This window comes from Xenopus laevis, chromosome 6L (assembly GCF_017654675.1).
Source record: "Xenopus laevis strain J_2021 chromosome 6L, Xenopus_laevis_v10.1, whole genome shotgun sequence".
NCBI classification, from domain to species: Eukaryota; Metazoa; Chordata; class Amphibia; order Anura; family Pipidae; genus Xenopus; species Xenopus laevis.
The window spans coordinates 89,427,224-89,455,170 of NC_054381.1; the positions used below are offsets into that span (position 1 = coordinate 89,427,224).

The following is a 27,947-nucleotide window of genomic DNA, read 5'->3' on the forward strand; positions in this document are numbered from 1 at the left end:
ATTACTTTAGAAAAAATCCTAAAAAGTCAAAGTAACAGTTTCATCTTTATAGCAATCAGAGTGATCATTCGTAAAATGCTCTGAGTTTGCTGTGTTTTAGAATAGTCAGAACTTTCTCTATAGCTAGCTATAGCAAGTAATTCATTATAACTGCAGCTCTGAATATTTGACTTCTCCATTTGTGACAGCTCCAGTGGTAAAAGTCAGGGATACTTTGAGCTTGATTAGATATACAGGGCTCTCCCACATTAATTTTGTGTTTGTAAAAAAACATCCAAGAAGAAATTTCAGCAGAACTCCAGAGAATTGAGTGTCATTATTTTGAGTATCATTTATTTTAGTCAAGATCAGGCTATGGGGGAATCCATGTTCATTAATAGGTCTGCCCATTAGTTATAAACCAGAGAATCTTCCTTACACAAACTTTAAAAAATTAGCCATACAAATCATATCATCAGATTACTTTATTTTTTGTTGACCTTCCAATTCTGATTTCTCCTGATCCACAACCCTGTAGTAAATCACATAGTGAAACAGGCAACATTCTCTGAAAAATAATTCACATTGAGTGTTACTAAAACATTTTTACTATTGCAATATATTTCAAATATAAAATGCACTTATTCATTATAGAAGATACAGTATGAGGCCTAAAACATCATATATGCAATGCAGTGAGCAGATATTTGGGTGCTGCAAGCAGGGTCGGACTGGGGGCCCACAAGGACTTGGGTGCCCAGTAGGCACAGTCTGACCATGTTTGCATGATCCAAAACATATTCAATAGTGATGGGCGAATTTGTCCCGTTTCGCTTCACTGAAAAATTCATGAATTTCCCACAAAATTTGCGAAATGGCGTTTTTGGACGCCGGCATCTTGCTTTTGACGCCGGCGGACATTCGCTGGCGAAAATGCAACAGAGTCTGAAAAAACTGAAGCCGATAAATTTTCGTTGGCGAATTTTTGTGAATAAATTTGTGAAACTGCCACAAAAATTCACCTACGAAAATTGTCCGGTGTCCAAAAGCGGGAATTCGCAGCGAATTTGCACCTGGCGAATACATTTGACCATCACTAATATTCAATAAATATTCAATGTAAGTAAATTATAAATGGAGCCCTAGAGTGGAGTCATTGCCCAAAGTCCATACCATGTAGAGGCAGAGACATAATAGAGGTAATTTAAATGTGAGGATGACAGCATTGGGGAGAATCCCATTTGGAGAAAGGGGGTTGGTGGGTAAGTGGCTGGCCCAGGGGTACACCCCCAGCTTGCACTTTAATAAGACACCTAAGTAATAGAGCACCAGGGGCCGCATGTTGCAGGAATATCCATGGACTTAGTGTATTCGAGTTACAGGTATTAAATACAAAGATCTTCCTCACTTGACACTCGTCGCCAAATGCATGCACCTTAAGGGATGCAATTCTGCACCCTTATTGCTCTTGCACTTATCCCTTGAGTAATGGTAACCAATTCCCAAGATGTTATAAGACCATTTTGTTTTAAGTTGTCCATTTTACCATACATTCCTCTGTAGTGATATTCTGCAGCGAAAAATACCTTTCCATGAAACACTAAGGAGGGTAAGGCATTCACATATAATAAACTAGCATTTAGCCTTTGCCAGTTACACTTTCTATTTCCAGGGAAAGGCTTTTAGCCTACCAAGAAGCACAATTACTTGAAAAATTCATGAAAAAATATAGGATTTTACTGTAATAGTAGAGACGACACTTATAATTGGGGTCCTTCAAGACATCAAGTAGCATCTGTAAGTGTAACGATCGCCGCCCGGAGCAGGCCCAGGAGCTCCGGGCGGCGCGTCCATCTTCGCCGGCGTCGCTCCCAAAATGGCGGCGCCCATGGCCGCCACGTGGGTAGCGGCGCCGGGCGATGACGTCAGCGCGCCGACGTCGGCGCAAGAGCGTCAATGACGTCAGAATGGCGCCAAATTTGAAAATAAAAACGCCAACTAGACGCCAGAATGGCGCCCAAGAATAGGATTACTTTCCTGAAGCATATCCTGGGTTTCCTGTGTGCCTTATTGCCTAATCTTGTTCCTGCCTTGTATCCTGACCCTTTGCCTGGACTTTGGACTTTGTTTGTATTCTGCCTGCCTGTGAACTCTTGCCTGATCCTGACTATTCTCCGTTTAACCCTTTGGATACCGCGACCTTGTTCCCTCAAGAGGGCTTCCTCCTTGATCCAGACAACCTCCCTGGAGGGAGCTCCCGGCTCCCTGACATTATTCTTGGGCCATGGATCCTTCTGAGGAAGCCACACCTCATGTCGGACGAGCGCTCCGCGGACTGGCATCCCGCATGGAGGACTACGAAAACCAGCAGGTTCGCATTGGGCAAGCACTCGATGTCCTGCTGGCTCAAGTGCCTTCTGCGTCCTCCACTGCTCCACCTACTGGGGATCCCCCCATGGCGGCAGCCCCCACGAACACAAGCTACCCGACAGGTGAGCCTCGCATTCCACCTCCCCCTCGTTTCAGTGGGGACCCACAAGCCTGCAGGGGATTTGCCACGCAATGCCAAATTCAATTTGAGTTCCAACCCACACAGTTTCCAAGCGAGCGTTCCAAGGTGGGGTATGTGATGTCTCGATTGGAAGGCAAGCCACTGGAGTGGGCAACGTCTCTTTGGGAGAAGAATTCCCCGCTGACTTTTGATGTTAAAGACTTTCTCCAAGCTTTTCGTATAGTCTTTGATGCTCCAGGTCGGGTTACGAACGCCCCTGCCCGTCTCTTGCAGCTCCGGCAAGGAAGCCGCAGTGTCAATGAGTATGCTATAGACTTCCGAACACTGATGGCGGAGACTTCCTGGTGTGATGACGCTTACAAGGCTGTATACTACCAAGGCCTATCCATCCGCATCAAAGATGATCTCGTCTCCAGGGAGACTCCTGACACCCTGGAAGGGTTGATCGCTCTATCCATTAAGGTGGACACTCGTCTCAGAGAGCACCAGGTGGAGAGAGAGCGCAGTAGACGATTTTCTCCCATGTTGGCCCCTCGCTTTCAAAGGCCGATTCTGCAAACACCCGCTGTTCCTGTGACCCATGTGTCGACGTCTCCTTTGGAGGAACCCATGCAAGTAGGAAAGACTCGCCTCTCCGAGCAGGAAAGACTCCGAAGACGTATGGCAGGTCTCTGTTTATACTGTGGTGGGCATTCCCATTTTGCCAACGCCTGTCCTGCCAAAGCCAAGAGTTTTGTACCCCGAGGTATGTCTCAGGTTTCTCATGTAGGGGGCATCACTCGAGGTTCTCTGGAGAAGTATCAAGAAAATTCACGCAGGCTTCTCCTTCCTTTGCAGATTCACCTGGCAAGTAAGTCTATCTTCGAAAGGGCCTTCCTCGACTCCGGAGCGGATGGCAATTTCATGGATGCCTTTTTTGCCGAACGCATGAAGATTCCTCTGCTTCCATTGTCTTCTCCCCTGCGAATTACTGCCATAGATGACAAACCCCTGGAGTTTGAATTCGTCACAAAGTTCACGGCGGAACTATCTGTACAAGTTGGGGCGCTACATCAGGAAAAACTTTCATTCTTCATCATCCCCTGTCCTTCTACTCCAGTGATATTGGGTCTTCCATGGTTACGTCTGCATAACCCCACCATAGACTGGTCCACTGGGCAGATCTCTCGTTGGAGTTTATTTTGCCTGCAACATTGCCTTCCGCCAAAGCCCCTCGAGAAGGTGAATGTCTCCTCTGCGGAATTAAAGACTTTGCCCTCCACTTACAAGGGATTTTCCGATGTGTTTTGTAAAAAGTCTGCAGAGTTCCTTCCCCCACATCGCTCCTACGACTGTCCGGTTGAACTCCTGCCTGGAGCTATGCCCCCCAGAGGGCGCACCTACCCTCTCTCTCCTGCAGAAACTACCGCTATGAAGGAGTACATCCAAGAAAATCTCCAGCGGGGGTTTATCCGCCCTTCTACCTCTCCTGCAGGGGCTGGGTTCTTCTTCGTGGAGAAGAAGGACGGAGGCCTTCGGCCTTGTATAGACTATCGGGGTCTGAATAAGATCACCGTGAAAAACAGATACCCTCTGCCCCTGATTGCCGAGCTCTTTGACCAGCTGAAAGGGGCAAAGATTTTCTCCAAGTTGGATCTCCGGGGGGCCTACAACCTCATTCGCATCCGGGAGGGTGACGAATGGAAGACGGCATTCAACACTCGGGATGGGCACTATGAATATCTCGTTATGCCCTTCGGCCTATGCAATGCCCCTGCCGTCTTCCAGGAGTTTGTGAATGATGTGTTCCGAGATCTCCTAGGAAGGTTCGTAGTCGTATACTTGGACGACATCCTGATCTTTTCCAAGGACCTTGAAAGTCATCGCTCCCAGGTGAAGGAGGTACTCTCTCGTCTGAGGAAGAACTCTCTCTTCGCCAAGTTGGAGAAGTGTGTTTTCGAGGTATCCAAGATCCCCTTCCTAGGATACATTATCTCTCCAGAGGGATTTGAGATGGACCCCGTGAAAGTGTCGGCCATCCAGGAGTGGCCTCTCCCACTGAGTACCAAAGCAATCCAGAGATTCATCGGATTTGCTAATTACTATCGACAGTTCATCCGGGGGTTCTCTTCCCGCATTGCACCTATCCTGGCCCTCATCCGAAAAGGGGGTAAACCCAGCCTGTTGCCTCCATCTGCTATAGAAGCCTTTCAGTCCTTGAAAGAGGCCTTCACGTCCGCTCCTGTTCTTCGACATCCCAATCCTGCACTACCCTTCTGCATCGAAGTTGATGCTTCTGAAGTCGGAGCCGGAGCTATCCTGTCTCAGAGACATTCCTCTGATGGAAAATTGCACCCCTGTGCGTTTTTCTCCAAGAAGTTCTCATCCGCAGAGCAGAACTATGACGTCGGGAATCGAGAACTCTTGGCAGTCAAGCTTGCCCTTGAAGAATGGCGTCACCTCCTGGAGGGTTCTGAAATTCCTGTCCAGATTTTCACTGATCACAAGAATCTGGAGTTCATACAGTCCCTCAAGAGGCTAAATCCCAGACAAGCCAGGTGGGCCCTTTTCTTTTCCCGATTTAACTTTGTTTTGACTTTTCGCCCAGGTTCCAAAAATCTGAAGGCCGACGCCTTGTCTCGTAGCTTCACTCCGGTGGACCGTGACCCTGAGAGACAGGAACCAATCATTCCACCAGTCAAGATCATTGCCTCTCTGTATCCCCAATTTGCCGACCAGATTCTGGCTGGGCAGTCCTCGGCTCCTCAAGATACTCCGATTGGCATGGCCTTCGTCCCTTCAGAACTTCGCCTGGCCATCCTGCAACAAACCCACTGCTCCAGGCAAGCTGGACATCCTGGTTCGGCTAAGACCCTTGAACTCTTGAGGCGCCTAGTCTGGTGGCCTGATATCCGCAAGGATGTAAAGGACTTTGTGGCTGCTTGTAATGTCTGCGCCACTTCTAAGCCTAGCCATTCCCGCCCCAGTGGGTTGTTACAGCCTTTGCCGGTACCCTCTCGTCCATGGACGCACCTCTCTATGGACTTTATTGTCGAACTTCCTCCCTCCGGTGGGAATACTGTGATCTGGGTTGTTATTGACCGCTTCTCCAAAATGGCCCATTTCATCCCTCTGAAGAAGTTGCCCTCTGCGGTGGAGTTGTCCCAGCTATTTATCCAGTACATCTTCCGCCTGCATGGTTTCCCGGTGGAGATCGTCTCCGATAGAGGCACCCAGTTTACTGCCAAGTTCTGGCGTTCCTTATGCAAAGACCTGGGAATTGTTCTTCAGTTTTCATCTGCATACCACCCGCAAACGAATGGGGCAGCTGAACGTGTCAACCAAGCCCTGGAGCAGTTCCTGAGGAACCACGTATCCCTCTGCCAGGATGACTGGTCTGATCTCCTCCCATGGGCGGAATTCGCTCATAATAATGCTTGTCATTCCTCTACAGGAAGGTCTCCGTTCATGTCGGTGTATGGTCAGCATCCTCAAGCTTTTCCCCAAGACTTTGTGCTATCTGACGTCCCGGCTGCTGACGACTCCGCAGCCCATATGTCTGCTATTTGGGCTGCGACCAAGTTGAACCTAGAGAAGAGTGCTCTTGTTCATAAGACTTTCGCGGATCGTCGTCGAAGATCCTCTCCTCTCTACAAGGTGGGTGATAATGTCTGGCTCTCTTCCAGGAATATCCGGTTGAAGATACCATCTCCCAAGTTGGGTCCAAAATTCGTGGGACCATTTCCCATCTTGGAGATAATCAACCCTGTGGCTGTCAGACTCCAGCTTCCACCAGAGATGAGAATCCCCAACGTGTTCCACGTGTCTCTGGTGAAACCCGCCATCACCAACCGGTTCTCTGGCGGTCAGTCTCCTCCTCCTGCCATCTCAGTGGAGGGTCAACTCGAGTACGAGGTGGAGAAAATCCTAGACTCCAGAATCTCCAGAGGGTCCCTTCAGTACCTCATTCAGTGGAAGGGCTTTGGCCCTGAAGAATGCTCCTGGGAAGGACACCGTGATGTTCACGCTCCTCGTCTGGTGAGGGAGTTCCATTCCAAGTTTCCCCAGAAGCCAAGTCCTGGTGGTCCAGAGGCCCCCCGTGAGGGGGGGGGGTACTGTAACGATCGCCGCCCGGAGCAGGCCCAGGAGCTCCGGGCGGCGCGTCCATCTTCGCCGGCGTCGCTCCCAAAATGGCGGCGCCCATGGCCGCCACGTGGGTAGCGGCGCCGGGCGATGACGTCAGCGCGCCGACGTCGGCGCAAGAGCGTCAATGACGTCAGAATGGCGCCAAATTTGAAAATAAAAACGCCAACTAGACGCCAGAATGGCGCCCAAGAATAGGATTACTTTCCTGAAGCATATCCTGGGTTTCCTGTGTGCCTTATTGCCTAATCTTGTTCCTGCCTTGTATCCTGACCCTTTGCCTGGACTTTGGACTTTGTTTGTATTCTGCCTGCCTGTGAACTCTTGCCTGATCCTGACTATTCTCCGTTTAACCCTTTGGATACCGCGACCTTGTTCCCTCAAGAGGGCTTCCTCCTTGATCCAGACAACCTCCCTGGAGGGAGCTCCCGGCTCCCTGACAGTAAGTGAAAGGAAAGAAACTTAGAGGCACGATTCTAAATGCTGCTCACATTCAGTCTGGCTTTTAGGAGAATATTGACAGAAAAGGGGTGGGGATTTCTATGGCACATACATGCCAGGTATAATGGCTACGACTCGTAACATATAACAAAGTATAACAAAGTGGGGAAAGGTTAATCGCACTCCTGTCCCCCTGAGGGAGTTAACTTTCACAATTCTAGAGTAAGTTGAATACTTACCTCTAATAACTTACCTCTAGTACCTCTAACCTTTCTCGTCGTCGTGATGAAAAATATCGATTGATTGTTTGAATTGAGGTTTATGGAAAATTGCATTCCCATAATGCAGATCTGAGCTTTCTGGATAATAGATTCCATACATGGGTATAAATGTGTTTTTTTAACAATGGTTTAAAGACATGTGGGTGATGTCTCTTGTTGTCGAGTTCATTTAGATAGATAGATAGATAGATAGATAGATAGATAGATAGATGATAGATAGATAGATAGATAGATAGATAGATAGATAGATAGATAAATAGATAGATAGATAAATAGATGATAGATAGATAGATAGATAGATAGATAGATAGATAGATAGATAGATAGATCTTGGGAAATCCTACCAATTGCTGCAAAGGGCTAGACCCAAAGACAGCTCTAAGGTACTGATCATAGCACACAAAAACAGGCACTTAGCATTGGACCCATATAAGCAGCAATCTAATGCACTTGACAGGACCCAATGTGCAGACTGTGCAGAGAGGCCTCAGAGACAGTCCAACACATAGTGGCAGGATGTAGGATATAGACAGGAACAACATACACCAAATGGCAAAACCAAGCAGATAAGTATGAGAAGCTGGAGAAGTTCTAAACCCTGAAAGAAGAACTAGAGACGATGTGGATAGTGAAGGCCAAAGTGGTCCCAGTGGTGGTAAGAGCACTCAGGGCTGTGACTCCCAATCAGGACCAGAACTAGGGGTAGGCAGAGTAGGCATGTGCCTAGGGTATAAAGCTGGGGGGGGCACCAGGCACGTGTTTTCTCTGCCTGCTACACCTAGTCTGGTCCACTCTCTGCTCCGGGCCTCTGCTCTGTACTTATGTATAGTTTTACCAATGCGAATCGATCCACGCAGGCGCATTAGCATCTACTCGTGCATGCGCACAATCATGTATTTACGCATGCACACAAGCTTTTATTCATACATGCTCACAAGCGTTTATTCATGCATGTACACAAGCAGTTACTGTATTTGTGCATGCGCATGATCGTCCAATGGACGCTCGCTAGCATGCAAGCGCCCAGTCAGCACCGCAGCCTGGCCCGGCTCTGCTCCTAAGCCAAGCGAATGGCTTTAACAGATCCCAGGAACAACATCAGATAATTTTTATAAGTCCATATATTTATAAGTCCATATATATATATATATATATATATATATATATATATATATATATATATATATATATAACTTTCAGACGAGTATCCACACTCCAAAGTCAATCTTAATTGAAGGAGGGGTGCCCGGTAAATCTTTAATCGTTTAAAAAGATGAAAGATTTAAAAGATTAAAACTTAATCTTTTATTGTTGCATAGAATCAATGCCCAACGTTTCGGTCAACCTTGAAAAAGGTCCCAATAGGGACCGAAACGTTGGGCATTGCAACAATAAAAGATTACACTAAAGAATTACACTAAAGGGAGTGATGGTATGGAAACTATTGATAAATATTGAGAGATATTCCCAAAACAAACGCCCAATTTTAAAAGCATAGGATCACCACTAGTTTAAAGGGGGGGTATGGGGTGCTACAACCACTGAAGCTATGCCACAGCTCCTGGCTAAATATACAATATCAAAACAGGGGGGTTGTGGGAGCACTCTAAAGGCTTTAAAGTATATATATATATATATATATATATATATATATATATATATATATATATATATATATATATATATATATATATATATATATGTATAATAAATGCTATTGCATATGTACCTAAAACAGGGGCTATTTTGTTACAAAATTATGATCACAAAATTGATAAGCCACCATACCACGCCAAGGTAAACCCCGAATGGCGGTCCCTAACTTGTTTTATATTTTATGTGCATTTTAGCATTACCTGTAATCAATGTCCGTTGAACGCCGTTTTTTCACTGAGGGCTAAATCCTCCCCAGCCAGCAATCAGGCTTTTAAAGGAGAGATATTCCCAAAACAAACGCCTAATTTTAAAAGCATAGGATCACCACTAGTTTAAAGGGGGGGTATGGGGTGCTACAACCACTGAAGCTATACCACAGCTCCTGGCTAAATATACAATATCAAAACAGGGGGGTTGTGGGAGCACTCTAAAGGCTTTAAAGTATATATATATATATATATATATAAGTATAATAAATGCTATTGCATATGTACCCAAAACAGGGGCTATTTTGTTACAAAATTATGATCACAAAATTGATAAGCCACCATACCACGCCAAGGTAAACCCCGAATGGCGGTCCCTAACTTGTTTTATATTTTATGTGCATTTTAGCATTACCTGTAATCAATGTCCGTTGAACGCCGTTTTTTCACTGAGGGCTAAATCCTCCCCAGCCAGCAATCAGGCTTTTAAAGGAGAGATATTCCCAAAACAAACGCCCAATTTTAAAAGCATAGGATCACCACTAGTTTAAAGGGGGGGTATGGGGTGCTACAACCACTGAAGCTATGCCACAGCTCCTGGCTAAATATACAATATATATATATATATATATATACACACACACACAAACACACACACAAGAGGTCCTCTGCACTCAACCCATTATCAATATATTAAGGACATTGAAACATTTTGTGCCTTAAGCTACTAAAAATGCCTTACCTTTAAACAAAACAGGGATTGTTTGTCCATATATTTCATAATTGCAATATATTTAAGATGGTCAACTATGTCAAAGTCATCTCTGGTATGGCCAGTCCTACATTCAACTTTCATCTGATTCATTAAGAATTCAATTGCTACATTATACAAAGGGACTTTATCCCGCAAATTACTTGTGCTTTCAAAGTAAAACTCCCAAATTTGGTTGCCCTTTTATTGTCTACCAGTGGGATCACCTGACTATAGCTGGAAAGGATGGGAGCTACAACATGGAGCTGGTTACTGCTCCTGTAACAAACACTGTAACAAACAAGGGAAAGTTGTCCATATGATAGATGAAATACATTATCTGCTTGTGCTGTATATTACTAGTCATGAACCTTGCGATTTAAACTCTGTTTTACACAATACATACAACTTTTTGTTTTCTAATCCCTTCTAGAGTACATATGAAAATAAAACCATTGTTGTAGGTAAAGTAAAACAGAACTGCACACAAGTATAATACAGCATTTTTACACATACTTCTTTAAAGACAAAAATATGTCACTGCCTAATATGCATTCAAAACTATTTACTTGATAGAGGATAATTGACACTGAATAATCTATTATAAATAAGTAGTTAAATTAGTGAATGTGCCTTTAGATTTTTTGGAACGTACTAGACCAGAATCCTTATTTTAATACATGAGACATAATGGATCATTGTATGTAAGTGTGTATTTATTCTTTATAGCTCTGGCAGTACATGCAGTGTTATACTTTTTTACAATACAGTAAAACAAACAGGGATTAATGCAATAAATAAACATAAATATACAGTTACAGAAAGGGGCAGATTTATCAAGGGTCGAATAGTAAATTCAAATTCAAATTTTCGAGTTTCATAATTCACACATTTGAATTTTAATCCCCCTATCCAAACGTAAATTTGAAAGTGAGATTTATCACACCTCAAACATGCAAACAGTCCTAATTAGAATATTAACCATCTAAAACCTGCTGAGTTCATGTACAAGTCAATGGCAGAGGTCTGTTGAGCCATTTGAAGATGTTAATAGCCTTCCTGACATTCAAGGGTTTTTTTCGGGAGAAAAACTTGATTTGTACAAATCTAATACAATTCAAATTTTCAGATCAGAACAATTCGATCAAATATTAGACATTAAAATATTTTCTTAAATAACCTCCCAGTCGAATTGTGAGTATATTCAGATTTAAAAAAAATCACATGAATTCGAAATTCGACCTTTGATAAATAGGCCTTAAAGTGTACAGCAATGCGCAAACCATTGTAATGTTCATTAATTACATTAAGTCAAGGCCAGGGAAATACCTTTTATACTATTTAAGAGTAAGTAGAGAGTTAGTGCAGATACTGTATATATTCTTAATTCTACACATAGCTCCCCATTTTCTCAGATTCATTTATTGTCTTGATCAACCTGGAGTCTCCAGATATTGCTGTGTTACAATTCCACCTTCCTCTTCCAGTTTATAATAAAAACATGTTAATTCATTAACTCAAACCTAAAGATGACTGAACTCTTTTTAGTAATACCATATGATTTAGTTGTATACAATAAATTCAAGGAAAAAGTGATTATACCAAGATGTGTTTCATAAATGGTATTGTGATAAATGGACAATAGAAATCACTTCTGTAATGTGTGAGAAAAATTATAAGGATTTGATGTTAAAGGGGAACTCCACACAAACATAACTTAAGCTTTTTGAAAAAAAAATTGAATTTAAAAATATTCAGACTTTTCATAATTTTACATGGTTTAGAACAGTTCCATAAGCCTAGCCTCCTGCTCTCCTGCTGATCTGTCTGACTACTTTGCTGAGCTGGCTGACTACTGTTACTTTGTATCAGCACCAGCTGCATCCTCCAAAACCCACAATTCCCTGCACATGTGAATTCAATAAGGAACGGAACATCACAATGCAATGCATTGTGGGTTATGCATGCTGTCTGTAAGCTGTGGAGAAGTTGTTACAGTTTGTAACATCGGTATTTAGTCCCTCCTTCCCTGCCAGGATTTCAAATGATGCAGAAAGAGAAAAACCGTTAAGCAGCTGGATTTCAGCATAGAAAATGGCATTTATTCATACTTTTTGAAGATATATTAGGGTGGTATATTAGGGTTGTCTGTCTTATGTGGGCCTCTTTATCAAATTTTGGTTTGGAAGCCGGAGTTCCCCGTTAAGGAAGAAGTACAAAGCAATCATCACTATATTCTTCAGAGAAGCCCTGAAATAGAGCACTGAGACAGGCAGCAATTCTTAAAGAGGCAAATACACTATGCAAAGTGCATACTGCCTTAGCACTTGTACCCCTCATGTCATTTTACAGTGTCGCCTATCGCAACCTGAAGTAAATGAAATAAATGAATAAATTAAATTCATGGGATTTTTTTTTTAGCCACTGGACTTTGAAACTAAGAAAAGCTATACACTGAAAATTGAAGGCTCTAATGCTCATCTGGAAATACGTTTTCTGAACCTCGGTCCATTCCTTGACACTACTTCTGTGCACATTACTGTAGAAGATGTGGATGAACCTCCGGTTTTTGGGTCCAGTTTTTATTTTGTGGAAGTCTCTGAGAATGTGGATATTGGTACAACAATACAGATTGTTTCTGCAAAAGATCCAGATGCAACTAACAACTCAGTTAGGTAAGTCATCACGACTTTTCCAGCTGCCTATTACAGATCCAGCAATGTATCAAGAATCTTAACTTATTAGAAGTGACTAAAAAGTTCCGTACCTAGAGTACATAAAGGCACAAGGCCATTGGCATGCCTTGACATAACATAGGTTACAAAAATAAAGATGTATTTCACTGTATGTTTAAAATCGTCTGTTCTTAATGCATTGAGAGGATTATAAGGGACTCCTCCCTACAAATTCTGCCAAGGTGAGTGGGTGAGCACATGAGCCCTGCATCACATCAGATATCCATGGAATACCCACAAAGTCAGCCTTGTTTCATGGTGGCAACATGTGGGGATCTGCAGGCAACATACATAGGGTTAGGGTCACTTTAGAAAAAAAATGCAAAATCATTATTAATATGTAGCATGTGTATTGAGTTAAACAGTACAAATGTGAATACATTTGTGTATTTACTCAATATGTAATTGTGTTAGTATACTTTATCTTTCTGTGTTATTTGTAGAGGACCCAGTTGTCAAAATATGGTTACAAACCAAACTTTTGCTGGCCTCATGCTGTGTGTTGCCATTCTAGAACACAGAGCTATCACCTGCTAAGGTTGCATTATTAGATTCGAAGTGAATAAACAAATATGTAAATAAAATATATTCATCAATAAGTAGCATAAAAACACAATATATATAAATACTGCCCCACAATCCTTTTTTGTGATAATGTAATTAAAGTTGATATTTTTCCCAATGCCATAGACTGAGTGAACTATAAACATAATTATAGACTATTTACATATGATTTTTTCAGATGGATGGTTATTAATATTATTGTCGAATTAATAAATATTATTGCATATGGTTCATTGTCTGGTATGCAATATCAAGAAGATGTGGATCCCTCCAGTCTGAGCTAAATTTATGGGTCAGAGAATTGGTCTTTTATATCTCTGACAGGATCATAGATGTTTTCTTTAGCACATATGCTTTTGGTTGATTTGAGATGTATTACAGTTGTTTTGCACAATCCTGAATTATTATCCAAAATTACCAAGCAAAGGCATATAACATAAACAAGAAAATGTTACCATAATTGTGGTAAATGACGTAAACTAGAGGCTGGCAGATAAGCAATTCAATCCATGCCTTTGTGTGTTTATGCTTCCCGCAGTAGTATGAAGGAGCTGTTATTTAGTAATGTGAGGGTTGACCCAAAACCAATGGTGTCCCACGGGTTGACCACCTGTTTGGTGGGTTAGGGTTGAAATGTGGTCAACCATTGCTGGTTAGGGTTTGGTGCAGGTCGGCCTGGAGAAGTGCATTCCCCCTCTTTTCCAGAAGATTTCCTGTCTTGGAACCAGAGACATGCATAGAAGTAGAGAAAAGAGTGAGATGACGCGGGTACGAGTCGGGTCCAGGTCCTAAAATGGTAACATTTTGTGAGTTAGGGTCCGGCAAGGGTTAAGGATTTGCGAGTTATATAATGGGTAGCTCATCATAATATTCATGGTTTCAAGGTGACTTTTAAGGACCATATCAGTGGTGTAAGCATCTTTCTTTCATAGAATCATTATCTGCAAAGAAGGTAGGCAAGTATCATTGTAGCTGAAAATATGATGATAATATCTGAATTCTAATATCAGAACAAGAGTTATTTATGGACTCACTGGGTTTCTGTTTCACATTTAAGGCTACCTACAGCAGCTACTATGGAGTATAAGCATTTATTAAAACCATATTCTCTCAGTAACATTTATAGAGAGAATATAATCAATAAATAATGTTAACTGTTTAAGAAATCCTTTTAACTGACACAATACAGGTGTTTAATATATTACATTTTTAATGATACAGCCAGTGATTAGGCAGCTTTGGAGTCTAAGTTATCTCTTGAGGCTCCCTTTCACAGACTAGCAAAATAAATGAGCCTGCTGTTGCCATACTTTCAAGTGGGTATTAATAGTACTATAAGATTTTTGCTAGTAGGGAAGATGTTAGTTCTTATAAGTGATATTACTTGTAACTGCATCCCACAGAATAATAATACATTGTACACTTGTTTTAGAATTGAAATTCTTCTAGTGTTGTAAATGCTAATCCCCATATACAAGGACTTTGTTTAGACATAAATATGATCCACAACATTTATAATCATTTAGGACAGAAAGTCATTTATTTTTAATAAGAAAGCAGTGCAAAAAATTATAATTGGCTAAATAAAATATAGTTTGTAATGTGAGAAATGTTAAATACTCAAATTCCCAGATTTTCCCATGACTGGTGCTAAAAGTTCTGTGTATTTAGTTTTAATATAAATATTTCCTAGTGACTAGCGCAGAAGGACTGATATAAGTTCAAAGCGTGGTTATTGATTGAGTAAACAGGGAATTCAGAACAAAGGTATGAAGTCTGGTATTAGTAATTAATATAATATAAGGCTGCTAATCTCAATGCTGACAGCTGACCTTCAAATGTCAGCAAAAAATTAGGATATGTTGATAAAAATGCAGTTAATTCATAGCAAGTGAAACACTGAAGTTCGGATCATGAAAAGAGTCTAAATAACAGTATCTCCATAAAGCTGGCCATAGACGTAAAGATCCGATCGTACGGATCAACCTACAATCTGACTTTCCCATCTCCTGACCTGCCACTAACCATTCAGATCAAAGTCTTACCATTCCGATCAAATAAACTAGTAAAAGAACAGATCAGCCAATGTGCTACCTCTGACAGCAATCGTACGATAGTTATGTCTAATAAAGCTAATGACAGTCTCCCACTGAAAATCGTACGATCGGCAATACATGCAGAGATATTATCGGCAGGCGACTAACCTGTCCGATCGACCACACGACCGGACGAAAAATGTCAGGACTCTCCACACACAGTCCGAAAATCGTACGAATCCACGATTTGTACGATCGGATCGTTGTGTGTATGGCCAGCTTAAGGTAGGCTTGTCTTGTTTTCATTTTTGTAATTCTACATTACATTAGGAAGCAAAGATCCCAAAATTCTGTCATGTATACATGTATATTTTATAACTTCCAGTTACTGTTGGATAGAAACTGTACTCACATGCTTGTTACAGTACTATTTAGTATTTTCAAATTGCTGGTCTTAGGAAATGAAATCTTAAAAAGACTAGCCTGCCTATTTGATTATCAATGGGCTAAATGCAAAAAAATGAAAAAATGTGCTTTTAGTAAACTGTATGTCACATACATCACATTATAATTGATTTTATAGTTATAATACACTTTTAATAGCCTTTAATAACATGATAAAATAACGTTTTTATATCTTTAAAATTACTCTAAACAGCCCTCAAAATAACATACCTTTCTCTCTGCATTCAGATTTATTTTGTTTTTCTGTTACAGCCAGTTCAACTGCAGCTTTTAGTTACTTCCTTGTCTAGTGTGAAGCTCTGCCCCTTTTGCTTTCTGGGCACTCCTTCTCTCTCCTACTATGAAGTGCTCTTTGCACAACTGGAAAAAGGCAGAATAGGAACTGAATCATTAGAAAATTACTAAAAAAAATAAAAATAAATACCATCTGAAATGTTAAGAAAAGGTAATTCTATAAAATACTATATAACAAATCTGCTCTTGTGCCCCACATTCCAAGTAAGTGGAACTAGGCATGCAAAAAAAATTCTTTAGGACTGAAAGTAATGCATGTAAAATAGGAAATTAAAATATGTATGGGGAAAGTCAACAAACAATGTAAATATTTTATACATCTCTTATAGTGAGAAAAATACAGTATAAGCTGAGACAAACAGGGAAAAAGAATTCACTAATTGGGGCAAGTTATATACAACTTTTGCTTCATGTATGAATTCACTTAGATATTTTAATGCAGTAAAAGTCTTCCTAGTAAATGAATATTGCCAGTGAGTAGGTTACATAATGTCATTGCTAATTAGAAAAAAACTTGACAGACTTTTATATGAAAGTTTGAAAAACAGAACTTGGTTTATTTTTTCAGCAGAACTATAAATTAGCTTTAATAACTGCTGTAGGTTTCTGTCTCGGAGAAGCGACACGTGCTTTGTAGTGTGTTGATTAGTTCACAAAGGCTTTATAATTTTCATTATTTAGCGTTATTGTTCTCAAAAGAAAGAAGCTTACAGAGGATCATCCAGGATGCTCATTGGGGTACTGGATGTATTAAGCAGCTGACAGTCGGCACAATGTTAATTGAGACAACGCAATTTATAAATTATTTCATAAAGAGTGAACCCACATTCATTTCTTTTAAGAAAAAGTTAAGAAAGGTCCACAAAGGGTAAACTCATTACTCTTCTTGAAGGAGAATGTTAGATAATGAATTTTGTCTTTTTTGTTATTGTTATATGTAATTGCATTTTGATACTGTATTATGTAAGGTTGTTTAACTAACTAACTAACTAACTAACGAACTAACTATAGGGTTTAGTATGGCATATAGTTATTTGGTATAAAGGCCTTTGTATAACTGTGCAGTATTGAATTGACAGAGACCACTTGAGGTGAAAAGTAAATAAAAGGTATTTGACACAAGCTCTGCAGATTCTGAACTCAGTAAGAGTCAGAACCTGAACAAAGAAATCACAGGGTTTATATACTTTTACATGGTAATGTTATGCAAAGGAGTGCTGCAGTAAAAAGCAGTCAAGAGAGAGCATACAGATATCTCTTTAGAGCACAATAAAACAAAGAACTGCTCTTACTGCCAAACAGGTGGCGTTGCCTTCAAGGCCAGGCTAGTAATAACAAAGGCTTGAGAACAGAGTCCATCCAAGTCAGGGGGGCTGTAGGGTGAATCAGCATACAGCGAATGTTTTATATAAGTACCATTATGGAATTGTAAAGAAGACCCTATAAATATATGTATCTTGTTCATCTATCTATGTAAATCAAAGTCTTTTAGAGAGACAGTCATAACAATAAATGAAATTGCTTCTTAACTATAGCTATGTACATTAAATTAGCAGGCTGACTAATTTGTTTTGTGAGTATGTTTGATATGACCAAGTATAACTTAACTCACCAATTCACTGATCAACATTAGTTGGTAGATATTTAGGGAACATAATTCTTCTTATTAAATATGAGTATTAGGAGCCACCAAAGAGTTTCATGTTAGTAACATGTTTATATAAACAATACTGATTTTAGTAGTAGTAGTAGTAGTAGTAGTAGTAGTAGTAGTAGTAGTAGTAGTAGTAGTAGTAGTAGTAGTAGTAGTATTAGTAGTAGTAGTCAATTATTATTTGCCAAGATTTGCTATTGTTTTGGATTTATATGCATCCAATATTCTTTTGCAGGTACTCTATCGACAGGAACAGTGATCCAGGCAGATATTTTTATGTTGATGTCACCACTGGAGCATTGATGACTGCCAGGCCTTTGGACAGGGAAGAAGTGTCCTGGCACAACATAACTATTTTAGCCATGGAAATGAGTGAGTGATCCATATAAATCAAAGAGAAGGGAGTTTTATAGGTTTCAGAATGATTTAAAGCAGGTTAAATCTGTCTGTGATTCATCTTGAGTGATTTGTTTAAAATAGAATAAATCCATTGGATATCAAATAGTAAAAATAAGTTATAGAGAGAGAGAAATAGATAGACAGAGAGCCATTCAGATATGTAATGTTTGCCATAGACCAAAATATATACTTGTTTAAATGTCACAGGATCATCTATTTAAGTTACCATAAAAAACTAACTAAAGTGCTGACAATACCAATTTATTATACCATTTTCCTTTTCACCTATACTGTTTGTTATAGCACATGTGACCTTTGCAGAAGATAATACAATATCTGTTAAGCTAAAGGTTACATAATTCTCACAATTCAATTTTAAATTCAGCTCGAACAACTCATCTAACTTATCTCCTTTACAATGTTCAAAGTGTATATGAGATTATTGTGTAGAAATGATAAAACAATGTTACTTATAATGTGATTTGTTTCTACATTTGTTCTTACCAGTTAAGAATTTCAGATAAAATAGAGTATTTGGGTCTGGGGTGTTTTTTCCATTTTATTTGGATCAACCAAGACCAGGATTTTCTGTTAATGTAAGATTTAAGTTTAGTTGTTTGTTTGTACTGTTGGTTAGTAATCTTCCAGTCAGCAAAAATGGCAAGACATTGGAGCAAATTATTTTATTGTGCAGTTATCAGAACCCAATGTTGTACTTTGTGGATAGTCTTAAATTATAGGGACCGCTAATTTATGATAAACACCTGATTCATATATACAGTATAATGCCTAGGAAAGAAGACAGAATTGTCTCAGGGATCTTATGGCATATGCCGTTGCTGCCTGCACCTAGTTTTTTTCCTACTCTGTAATAATGTGTTTGTGCTTTTAAAAGACAAAGAGCAATACATGTATCTGGGGGAAAAGGCTAGCCGTTAAATATACATTATTTTTAAGAACTGCTGTAAAGTCTTAAGTACTTTCTTTTCTTTTTAGCTCCACAAAACGCATAACAAGTAAAGGCAAATAAAGTTGTTGACAAAGGAAATGCATATATGTATCACATTTCCTTATCAACCTGAAAGCCATTACCAATGAACTGCAAACATTTTCTCTTTTTAGATAACCCTGCGCAAATAGGTGGTGTGCCAGTTACAATAAAAGTCCTGGATGTTAATGACAACGCTCCTACATTTACTAAGTTTTCTGAAACATTAATGTGTGAAAATGCAAAGGCTGATCAGGTACAGTTGCTTTCTCTTATGTGTAAGAAACAAAGTATATATATATATATATATATATATATATATATATATATATATATATATATATATATATATATATATATATCATAGTAGCATTATTATAGCTACCTCTTAGCTACAATAAATGCTACAGATATCCCACAATATGGAATATGTTTACACTGTACAATTGATTACTAACAACAAGATTTAAAAAAATGTGCAAGTTCACCTTAACTAACACATTTTTATATAGGTTCTGTACCTGCGTCATGGTTATAGTAGTACTTAAAGGGATACTGTCATGGGAAAAAAATTTTTTTCAAAATGAATCAGTTAATAGTGCTGCTCCAGCAGAATTCTGCACTGAAATCCATTTCTCAAAAGAGCAAACAGATTTGCTTGTGCTCTGATAAACTTCAATCACTCTTTACTGCTGTACTGCAAGTTGGAGTGATATCACCCCCCTCCCTTTTCCCCCCCCAGCAGCCAAACAAAAGAACAATGGGAAAGTAACCAGATAGCAGCTCCCTAACACAAGATAACAGCTGCCTGGCAGATCTAAGAACAGCATTCAATAGTAAAAACCCATGTCCCACTGAGACACATTCAGTTACATTGAGAAAGAAAAACAGCAGCCTGCCAGAAAGCATTTCTCTCCTAAAGTGCAGGCACAAGTCACATGACTGGGGGCAGCTGGGAAATTGACAAAATGTCTAGCCACATGTCAGATTTTAAAATTGAATATAAAAAAATCTGTTTGCTCTTCTGAGAAATGTATTTCAGCGCAGAATTCTGCTGGAGCAGCACTATTAACTGATTCTTTTTGAAAAAAATGTTTTTCCCATGACAGTATCCCTTTAATAATGTAATTTAATGAAAATAGTCATACATGTTCCTTTCCATAGAGTAAATTCCAGATATTCCAGTAATAGTAGTAGATTAATCAAATACAGGTAGGGGATCTGTTCTAAACAAACCAGAAACTCTTTGTCATCCGCAGTAATCTATTGGTTTAAATATCTTAATGTAATTGTTCTCTAAATTGTGGAAAGACCAATTGAAAATTCTCATGTCCCAGGCATTCAGATCCCATATGTACAGTTATAATAATCATTCTACATTAATAGAAAAACTTGTTTACATTATGAAGGAAATTGTATACTTTTTTTAAACTTCTTCAATAACTCTGGAGTCACTTTGTTTGGGGTTCATAGTTCAAACTACCTGAGATGTTATGCCCCCTCTGTATAACAGATTACTTAGGTACTGTATTAGAGTACAGAACACATTTATTCTCCTTGCACTGGCAGAGAAGGTGCAAATGCGTTTATTTACAAAGAATAAATGTGCTCTATACAAACAGTATTATAGGATTATATTGTGTATGTCTCCTTTAAATTCTCTTAGATCATATTGTGTATGTCTCCTTTAAGTTGTCTTATTACAAATTTCTTTTCTATGTCTTCAATGTTAAACACTTTAATGAAGGTCGTTCTCTCTCTCTCTGATATCTGCTACTTTTATTTCACTTTCTTTGCATTATAGCTGATTCAGACCGTTAGTGCAGTAGACCAAGATGACCCACAAGAGGGTCAACACATATCCTACAGTTTAGCTCCAGACGCAGCTAATAATCCAAATTTCACTCTACGTGACAACCAAGGTAATTTTCATAATATAGAATCTCTTAAAAGCCAATTCAGATCTTTTTCTTTTACAGCTATGTTTAAAGGTTATACAGGTCTACTGTAAAATGAAGGGTGGTGCTGTGTATTTTTGAACCTTGGATTGCTTTTTAAAAACCATCAGCATTCCACAATGAACAAAGATTTAAGAAATCAAACATGTACAGTATGTGTGAGGCTTAAGCACTGGTAGGTTGGTAAGTTGGCCATAACATTATGCTTGTCACAAAGTGTCTTTCAAATATCCATGCATACAAGGGTCATGTGGCCAAGGAGAGTGAATATAAATAAAATAAATTAGTGCAAGTTTCTTATTAAAAATATATTATATGGGGTTGTTTACCTCCACACTGTATTGTGTAAAGTGCAATTTTCTGACATTTCATTTTTTTACCCAAAATGAAGGGTTTTTGACCCATGATTCTGCATTATTGTGGTCTCCGGGAAGATGTGCCTGAAGCAATAGCAGCCAATTCATTTAAATTAAAGCTATTTCACTAAAAAGTCTGGTTGACATAATTTCCAGCATTTGGCATGAGAGTGATGTGCACTTGATTCTTTTGGCCCAACTGAGCTGTGGCTATAGACACAGGCCACTATAGGAATTCTGGGGCTACCACTAGTTTTGAAGTGGCGGTAGTTCCAGAGCTCCCATAGCTGCCTGATTCAATAGGCCCAACTTCACTGAGTTAGAAGCAGGAGGCAGGAGGAAGGCAGAAGTACAGAATTGCAAGGAGCATATGTTGAAGCAAGTAAATTTAATTAGTTAGGGATTTACCTTTTGTTAGTTAGGTATTTTGCACAAGGTTGACTGCAGGGTAGTTTGTGGCAACTGCAGTGCAGTAAGTAAATTGCCCCAGTCTATCTCAAGTATTTACTTTAAAGTCTGTTTTTAAATAATTTATGGTGAATGCATGATGGGACTCATCACATTCCATGGAGGGAATAAAGAAGAATCTATGCTCCTATTGGACAATGTGCACTGAAATTCCCTGTACAAAGAACACATTAGCAGTGATCCATTGCACAGATAGGGAGTTTAATTCTAAATTATGGGGTATGTAAATACTATTATCCAAACCCAGTACTTTGTTTCTCTGTGTGCATTTAATAAATTAAAATTAAGTTTTATCTTCCCCTTACTTACTTAGAAACGAATGATAGAAAAGCGTTATTAATTACTGACATTATGCTCTTACAGATTTGCCAAGATCACATCAAACATTAGAACATGTTGATAATGTACAATATTTTTAGAAGCAGTTTTCTGATACCCAAAAATTTCTATTAAGAAGCAAAATACTTATGAAGCATCAGGGCTGTACAATTTAAACATGAAAAAGACACAGCTCTTTTGAAAGCAGGTATTACATTGTTAAGATGGAATGATACCCAAGAGGAGTGGAAATGCTGCCAGATGTGTGATCATTTCTATCAGGGATGATAGAGTATCTGGGTTGACCACATTACAAATTGCTTTAGATTTACTAAATGCTTGTCATCAAATCTTAACCATATGGACAAGTGTCTTCAATCTTGAGAGATATACAGGACACCAGCTGAGTGCACAAACAAAATTAATGAGATTGAAGGTCAGCCAAGATGGAACAATTAATGCTGCATAATGGAGATTATAAATTGGATAGTGCCTGATGTCCTTGTAATTAACCATTTCATCTGTAGCTGTCATCTGTAGGCTAGAGCATCATGTCCAAAGTGCGGCCCGGGTGCCAATTGCGGCCCGTTTTCATATTTACACCGGCCCTCAGCCTCCATCATGAAATTAATAATAATGAATAATGAGGCCCTCCAGCACAGTGTGATCAGGAATCCCATAGCAGTAATATTTGGGCACATTAGTGAAATGATCTGCCACTTGGTCTATACTGCTACCTGTGTGCTGAAGGTGTTAGCAATAGTCACGTACTGGCACGTAGAGACGCAATGTTTTCGCATACTTCTTTAGGGCTGAAGGTGTCAATAGACGTACTGACGTGCCAGTACAGTAACTAAAGAAGTATGGCGTCACTATGTTCCAGTACGTGTCTTTTGCTAGCCCCTTCATCACACAGGCAGCAGTATAGACCAAGTGGCAGATCATTTCACTAATGTGTCCAAATATTACTACTACCACTACGTGATTCCTGTAATTTAATATTAATGGTTCAAAGAATGTCAGGCTGAATGGTCAACCCCCACACATTTTCACCTCACCAAATCTGGCCCTCATTGCAAAAAGTTTGGCCACCCCTGGGCTAGAGTATTACTTTTAAATAGCTTGACACACTTACACACTTTACATCCGTTGTTTGTAACTGTTCATCACTGACATGTTATGTCTGTAATCAGACTGATCTACACAAACATATTTTTTTAATACTTACATTTTTATGAATATTTTTTAAATTCACTTTTAAAGATACACAGTATGGTTTCTTCAACAAAAGCTGGGATAGCTATAAAAATACACCGTAACTACGAAACTACAGTGGTATGCAATAAAATTTACAAATTCCTTTTTACATCTTTTTCTTATTAGTTTCTTAGATAATCAATGGTTCAATGAACTCTTTCAAGCTCAGGAAGAAATAATAATAATAATAATAATAAAAATGCCGGAAACAAATACTGTTTGGCAGCTGGGAATTCCACGTTGTTAGCCCATGTGGTACTACATGACACTCATACCCACAGCCATTTTTACCTGCAGTGGCATAACTAATCTAGCCCAGACAGGATGTGCACCCAGGCCCCTCCCACCAGGCCAACACCCCCACCCCTGCACGTGTGATGGACTTCCGCCAATATTCCTTTGTTTACACCAAGTGTAGGCTCGGGTTTGATTGCACACCCTATGTACCCCCGGTAGTTAGGCCACTGTTTACCTGGTACAACTGATTGATCTTACTGCTAGTCTTGGACTCACTAAGCACAATTCTGAGTGTAGCAAGTTTACCCCCACTTGTCCTATGGACTCTTGCAGGTGAGATATTGTATTTACGCATCCTCAGTGGGAATGATGCTTCTGTATCCTATGCATCAAATGATAGCAAATCACCTAATCCTTGCAACAATACCATATGTAAGTACAAGATGGTTATGGCTGGCATAACTTCTTAGCAAGTATTTCGGTACAATGTACTGAGATAGGCTAGGCATATACTTAGTTACAGCATTTTGCTGACTAAGTAGAAAATAACAATTATCTATTTGACTAAAGTGACATCTAGGGGTAGATTTATCAAGGGTGAAATATTTGAATTTCCGAATTTCGAATTTTCAAGTTTTTGTATGGCCAAAACTGTCAAATTCCACTAGAGAATTGTTAAAATTAGATTCGAGTTTTTTTTAAAAATTAGAATTAGATTTTCGAAATGTATCATACACTGACCCGTTAAGTACTCAAATTCAACTATTCTCCACCTGAAACCTGCCAAATTGCTGTTTTAGCCTATGGGGAGGACATCCTGGGATCAATTTGGAGTTGTTTGCTGTCTCCTGAAAATCTAGTTTTTTTTTCAGAGAAAAAACTTAAATTGAAATCGGTTTGAATTCGATTCCAGTTTGCAGGTCGATCCTAGTCACCTAAGTACAAAAAATTTTTTTTTTTTATAAATTGCAGTTGGTCAAATTTCGAGTTTATGAAAGTTCCTGGGAGTTTAAAATAGCTCCCATGAACTCGAAATTCAACCCTTGATAAATATACCTCCAAATGTGTAAATATGTTTGCTGCATCTGTTTTTCTACAACAGAAATCTCAGGCTGATACAGTAGTAGACTTAAGATATGAAGATCCAAATTACGAAAAGATTTGTTATCCGGAAATCCCCAGGTCCCGAGCATTCTGGATAACAATTCCCATACCTGTAACACCTTATTGATTTTGATCATATTAGGCGTAATACATATGTGTTTGCCTTTTTTTTCTTTTTGCACAGACAACACTGCTTGGATTTTAACCAGAAGACCAGGCTTCAAACAGTCTGAACAGAGCACTTTTTACCTTCCGCTTCTGATATCGGATAATGGGAATCCCAGGCTGAGCAGTACTGGCACACTAACTATCCAAGTGTGCAGCTGTGACAAAGATGGAGATATAATGTCTTGCAATGCAGAACCATATACATTACCCATCAGTCTAAGCAGGGGAGCACTTATAGCGATCCTGACCTGCATTTTTGTCCTATTAGGTATTATCCTTAACATTATGAATGTATTACTTGTTTAGCTAACCTGATTTGGAATAATTGCAAATACAGTGCTAAAATTAGTAATGTATTAGTAAGCATTAAAAAGGTGTTAAAAAAATTCTTTATAACCAAATTTAAAATACAGCCATGGCTTGATCTTATATGATGAGTTACAGTATATACTGTAGATGATTTCAGAGTAACTGTACCTATAAGCGCAGTGAGATAACACAATAGCATAATAGCTTGCCCAACATAAAACTAAGATAACAGCTGATCCTTAGAACATGACATAAAAAAGATAGAAATCTTTTTCATACCTTGTGAATGCAAAAATCTGCCCACTTAAACCCCCATGAGCATTTATTCTATACAAAGAAATAGGAAAGGTTCAAATATGATCTAGTAAGCATAGCTCTGTCAGTTTTATATCCCATGTAGTCAAGTAAATATACAAAAGATGACTTGTGAGACCAACTGTATGTTCATTTAATTCAACAGCAGCATTTCAATATTTATTTATATTTCCTGTTTTCCTGTTCAGTGTGGCTCTGTGGTCAAATATTGCTTGCTTGTTGCCTTTTAACTTTGATACTATCATTTCTAAGATATTTAGTTCTTAGATATTTAGATATATTTTAGATATATATTTCCTGTTCTATTACTGTGTCATTCTCATTTTCCAATTACTACATTGGACCCATAAGAATATTTTTCATAATGCCCAGTAACACAAGTGGAAAAGAACACTTTTATGTTTAACTTCAAACAGTTGATATTTGCAGTGACAACCCAAGGGAAAAAAGCAGCATCAAAATGCTGGAAATCATGTATTACTTCTCATTAGAAATAGAAATCACCATTACAATACCCAATGGCTTTGGTTATGAGCTACAAAGCCAACGGTCGCCATTTGTAGGTTTCTCATTGCTTCCTTCTAGCCATGCTTTCTATTATTACTCACATATGTGTCACCTTCAGGTATTTTATTTTTATAAATTATAGATAAGTTTGCAAAATGCGCCATGTGCCAGGGAGAAATGGCAGTGGGTTGCCACAGGTAGCATAGATCTCAATTTGTTTCACAATAAATATAAAATGACTTTAGTTAAATGAACTTTCTGCTATATATTAATTGAATAACTTTCATTCACAAGATATATTATTAGCATTCATGTATTTAACAGCTCTGCTGAAATGGTTTGGATTCTGATATCCATATTTACGCTTTCTTTTTCTCAATAGCAGGGCCATTGCATACAGTGTTCACCAATTTAAATCTGATATCCTTATTTACCGTTTCTTTTTCTCAATAGCAGGGTGATTGCATACAGTGTTCACCAATTTAAATCTGCCCATTAGTCATCAATTGCCTTCCTAGGATGAGGGGGATTTTGTAGAGCGAGAATGCAGTAATACTCTTGCTGTCATATTCTGTCATTAATGAGAACTGAAGAGTGATATACGACTTGCTAGCTTGCTGGGGAGGTCACTCCAAATCAAAAAGTGGAGAACATTAGAAAAGTGATATGAGCGGTTCAAAAGGCTGCTATTGATTAAGCTTGTTTTCTTATACTGGAGAATTATATATTTTTTTAAATATCCTGCAAAGTGTTTTGTTAAATATTTGTTATTTCACACATTAATAATATTTGTACTGTGATATATTTTAAGCCATGCTGACAAGTTTCCTTTTGATTTATAATATAAATGTGTTATCTCTGTTACAGTCCTGGTCTTACTTATCCTGTCCATGAGGAGGCACAGAAAGCAGCCGTACACTATTGATGAAGAGGATAATGTCCATGAGAACATTGTTAGGTATGATGATGAAGGTGGTGGAGAAGAAGACACTGAGGCATTTGATATTGCAGCTTTGTGGAATCCAAGAGAAGCCCACATGGGGAAAACTAGACAAGACATGAAACCTGAGATTGAGAGTTTATCCCGTTATGTGACTCAGACGTGTAGAATGGACAATAATGTTCACAGCTACATGTTGGCTAAACTCTATGAAGCTGATACTGATGTCTGCGCTCCACCCTTTGACTCCCTCCAGACATATATGTTTGAAGGTGAGGGATCTGTGGCCCATTCTTTAAGCTCATTGCAGTCATTAAGTACAGACTCAGAGCAGAGCTATGACTATCTATCTGACTGGGGTCCTCGATTTAAAAAACTTGCAGAAATGTATGGCACCAAGGATAACAATGGCTCTTTGTGATAGACCATGGGGAACTGAGATTCTTTATGCAAGGCACTAAGTCAACCCAATAAGGATTCATTTTCAGTGATTATTAAAGGAAGATGGAGTATTTAAAAAGCTTATGGCAGCTGTGAAGAATTGGTTGAAATGGAAAATGCATCAGAAGAGAATCTGTTTAAGGATATTGATATTAAAAATAGCAAGAAAAAGACAAATCCATTTCTTTTCTTTCGAGAACATGGTGAAAATAACAAACACTGGAATAATATGGCATATATTTTTTACAGCACTGACATCTGTGTATCTTTATTAAAGGAAAACAAGTTTCTTTCACATGTGAAGATGGGATTCCAAATAATTAAAATGAAATACCTTTTGTCATAATAAGTTATTGATGCCTCATTCCTTTGTAGGGAAAAGTATAAGACTGTGTTTAAACTGTTCCTAAACTCATCTGGAGGATTTTGAATTATAACAAAGGATTAAGGCATTCCTGGGGGGGAAGGGAAAAGGGGTTACCATTC

The 27,947-nt window shown here is 39.0% G+C and overlaps 1 protein-coding gene across 1 annotated transcript in view; it reads left to right on the forward strand.

Annotated features, from left to right (window-relative positions):
- The window catches only part of cdh20.L (cadherin 20 L homeolog), a gene marked incomplete at its 5' end in the record, with an annotated part of 44,967 nt that extends 17,366 nt beyond the window's left edge, over nucleotides 1-27,601 (forward strand). The window contains 6 exon segments of the mRNA NM_001137582.1: nucleotides 12,370-12,623; nucleotides 17,932-18,068; nucleotides 19,218-19,339; nucleotides 20,888-21,005; nucleotides 24,966-25,217; nucleotides 26,948-27,601. Of these exon segments, the coding sequence (NP_001131054.1) occupies nucleotides 12,370-12,623; nucleotides 17,932-18,068; nucleotides 19,218-19,339; nucleotides 20,888-21,005; nucleotides 24,966-25,217; nucleotides 26,948-27,441 (1,377 nt within the window). The 3' untranslated portion in view covers nucleotides 27,442-27,601.
- Nucleotides 27,602-27,947: the final 346 nt, after the last annotated feature.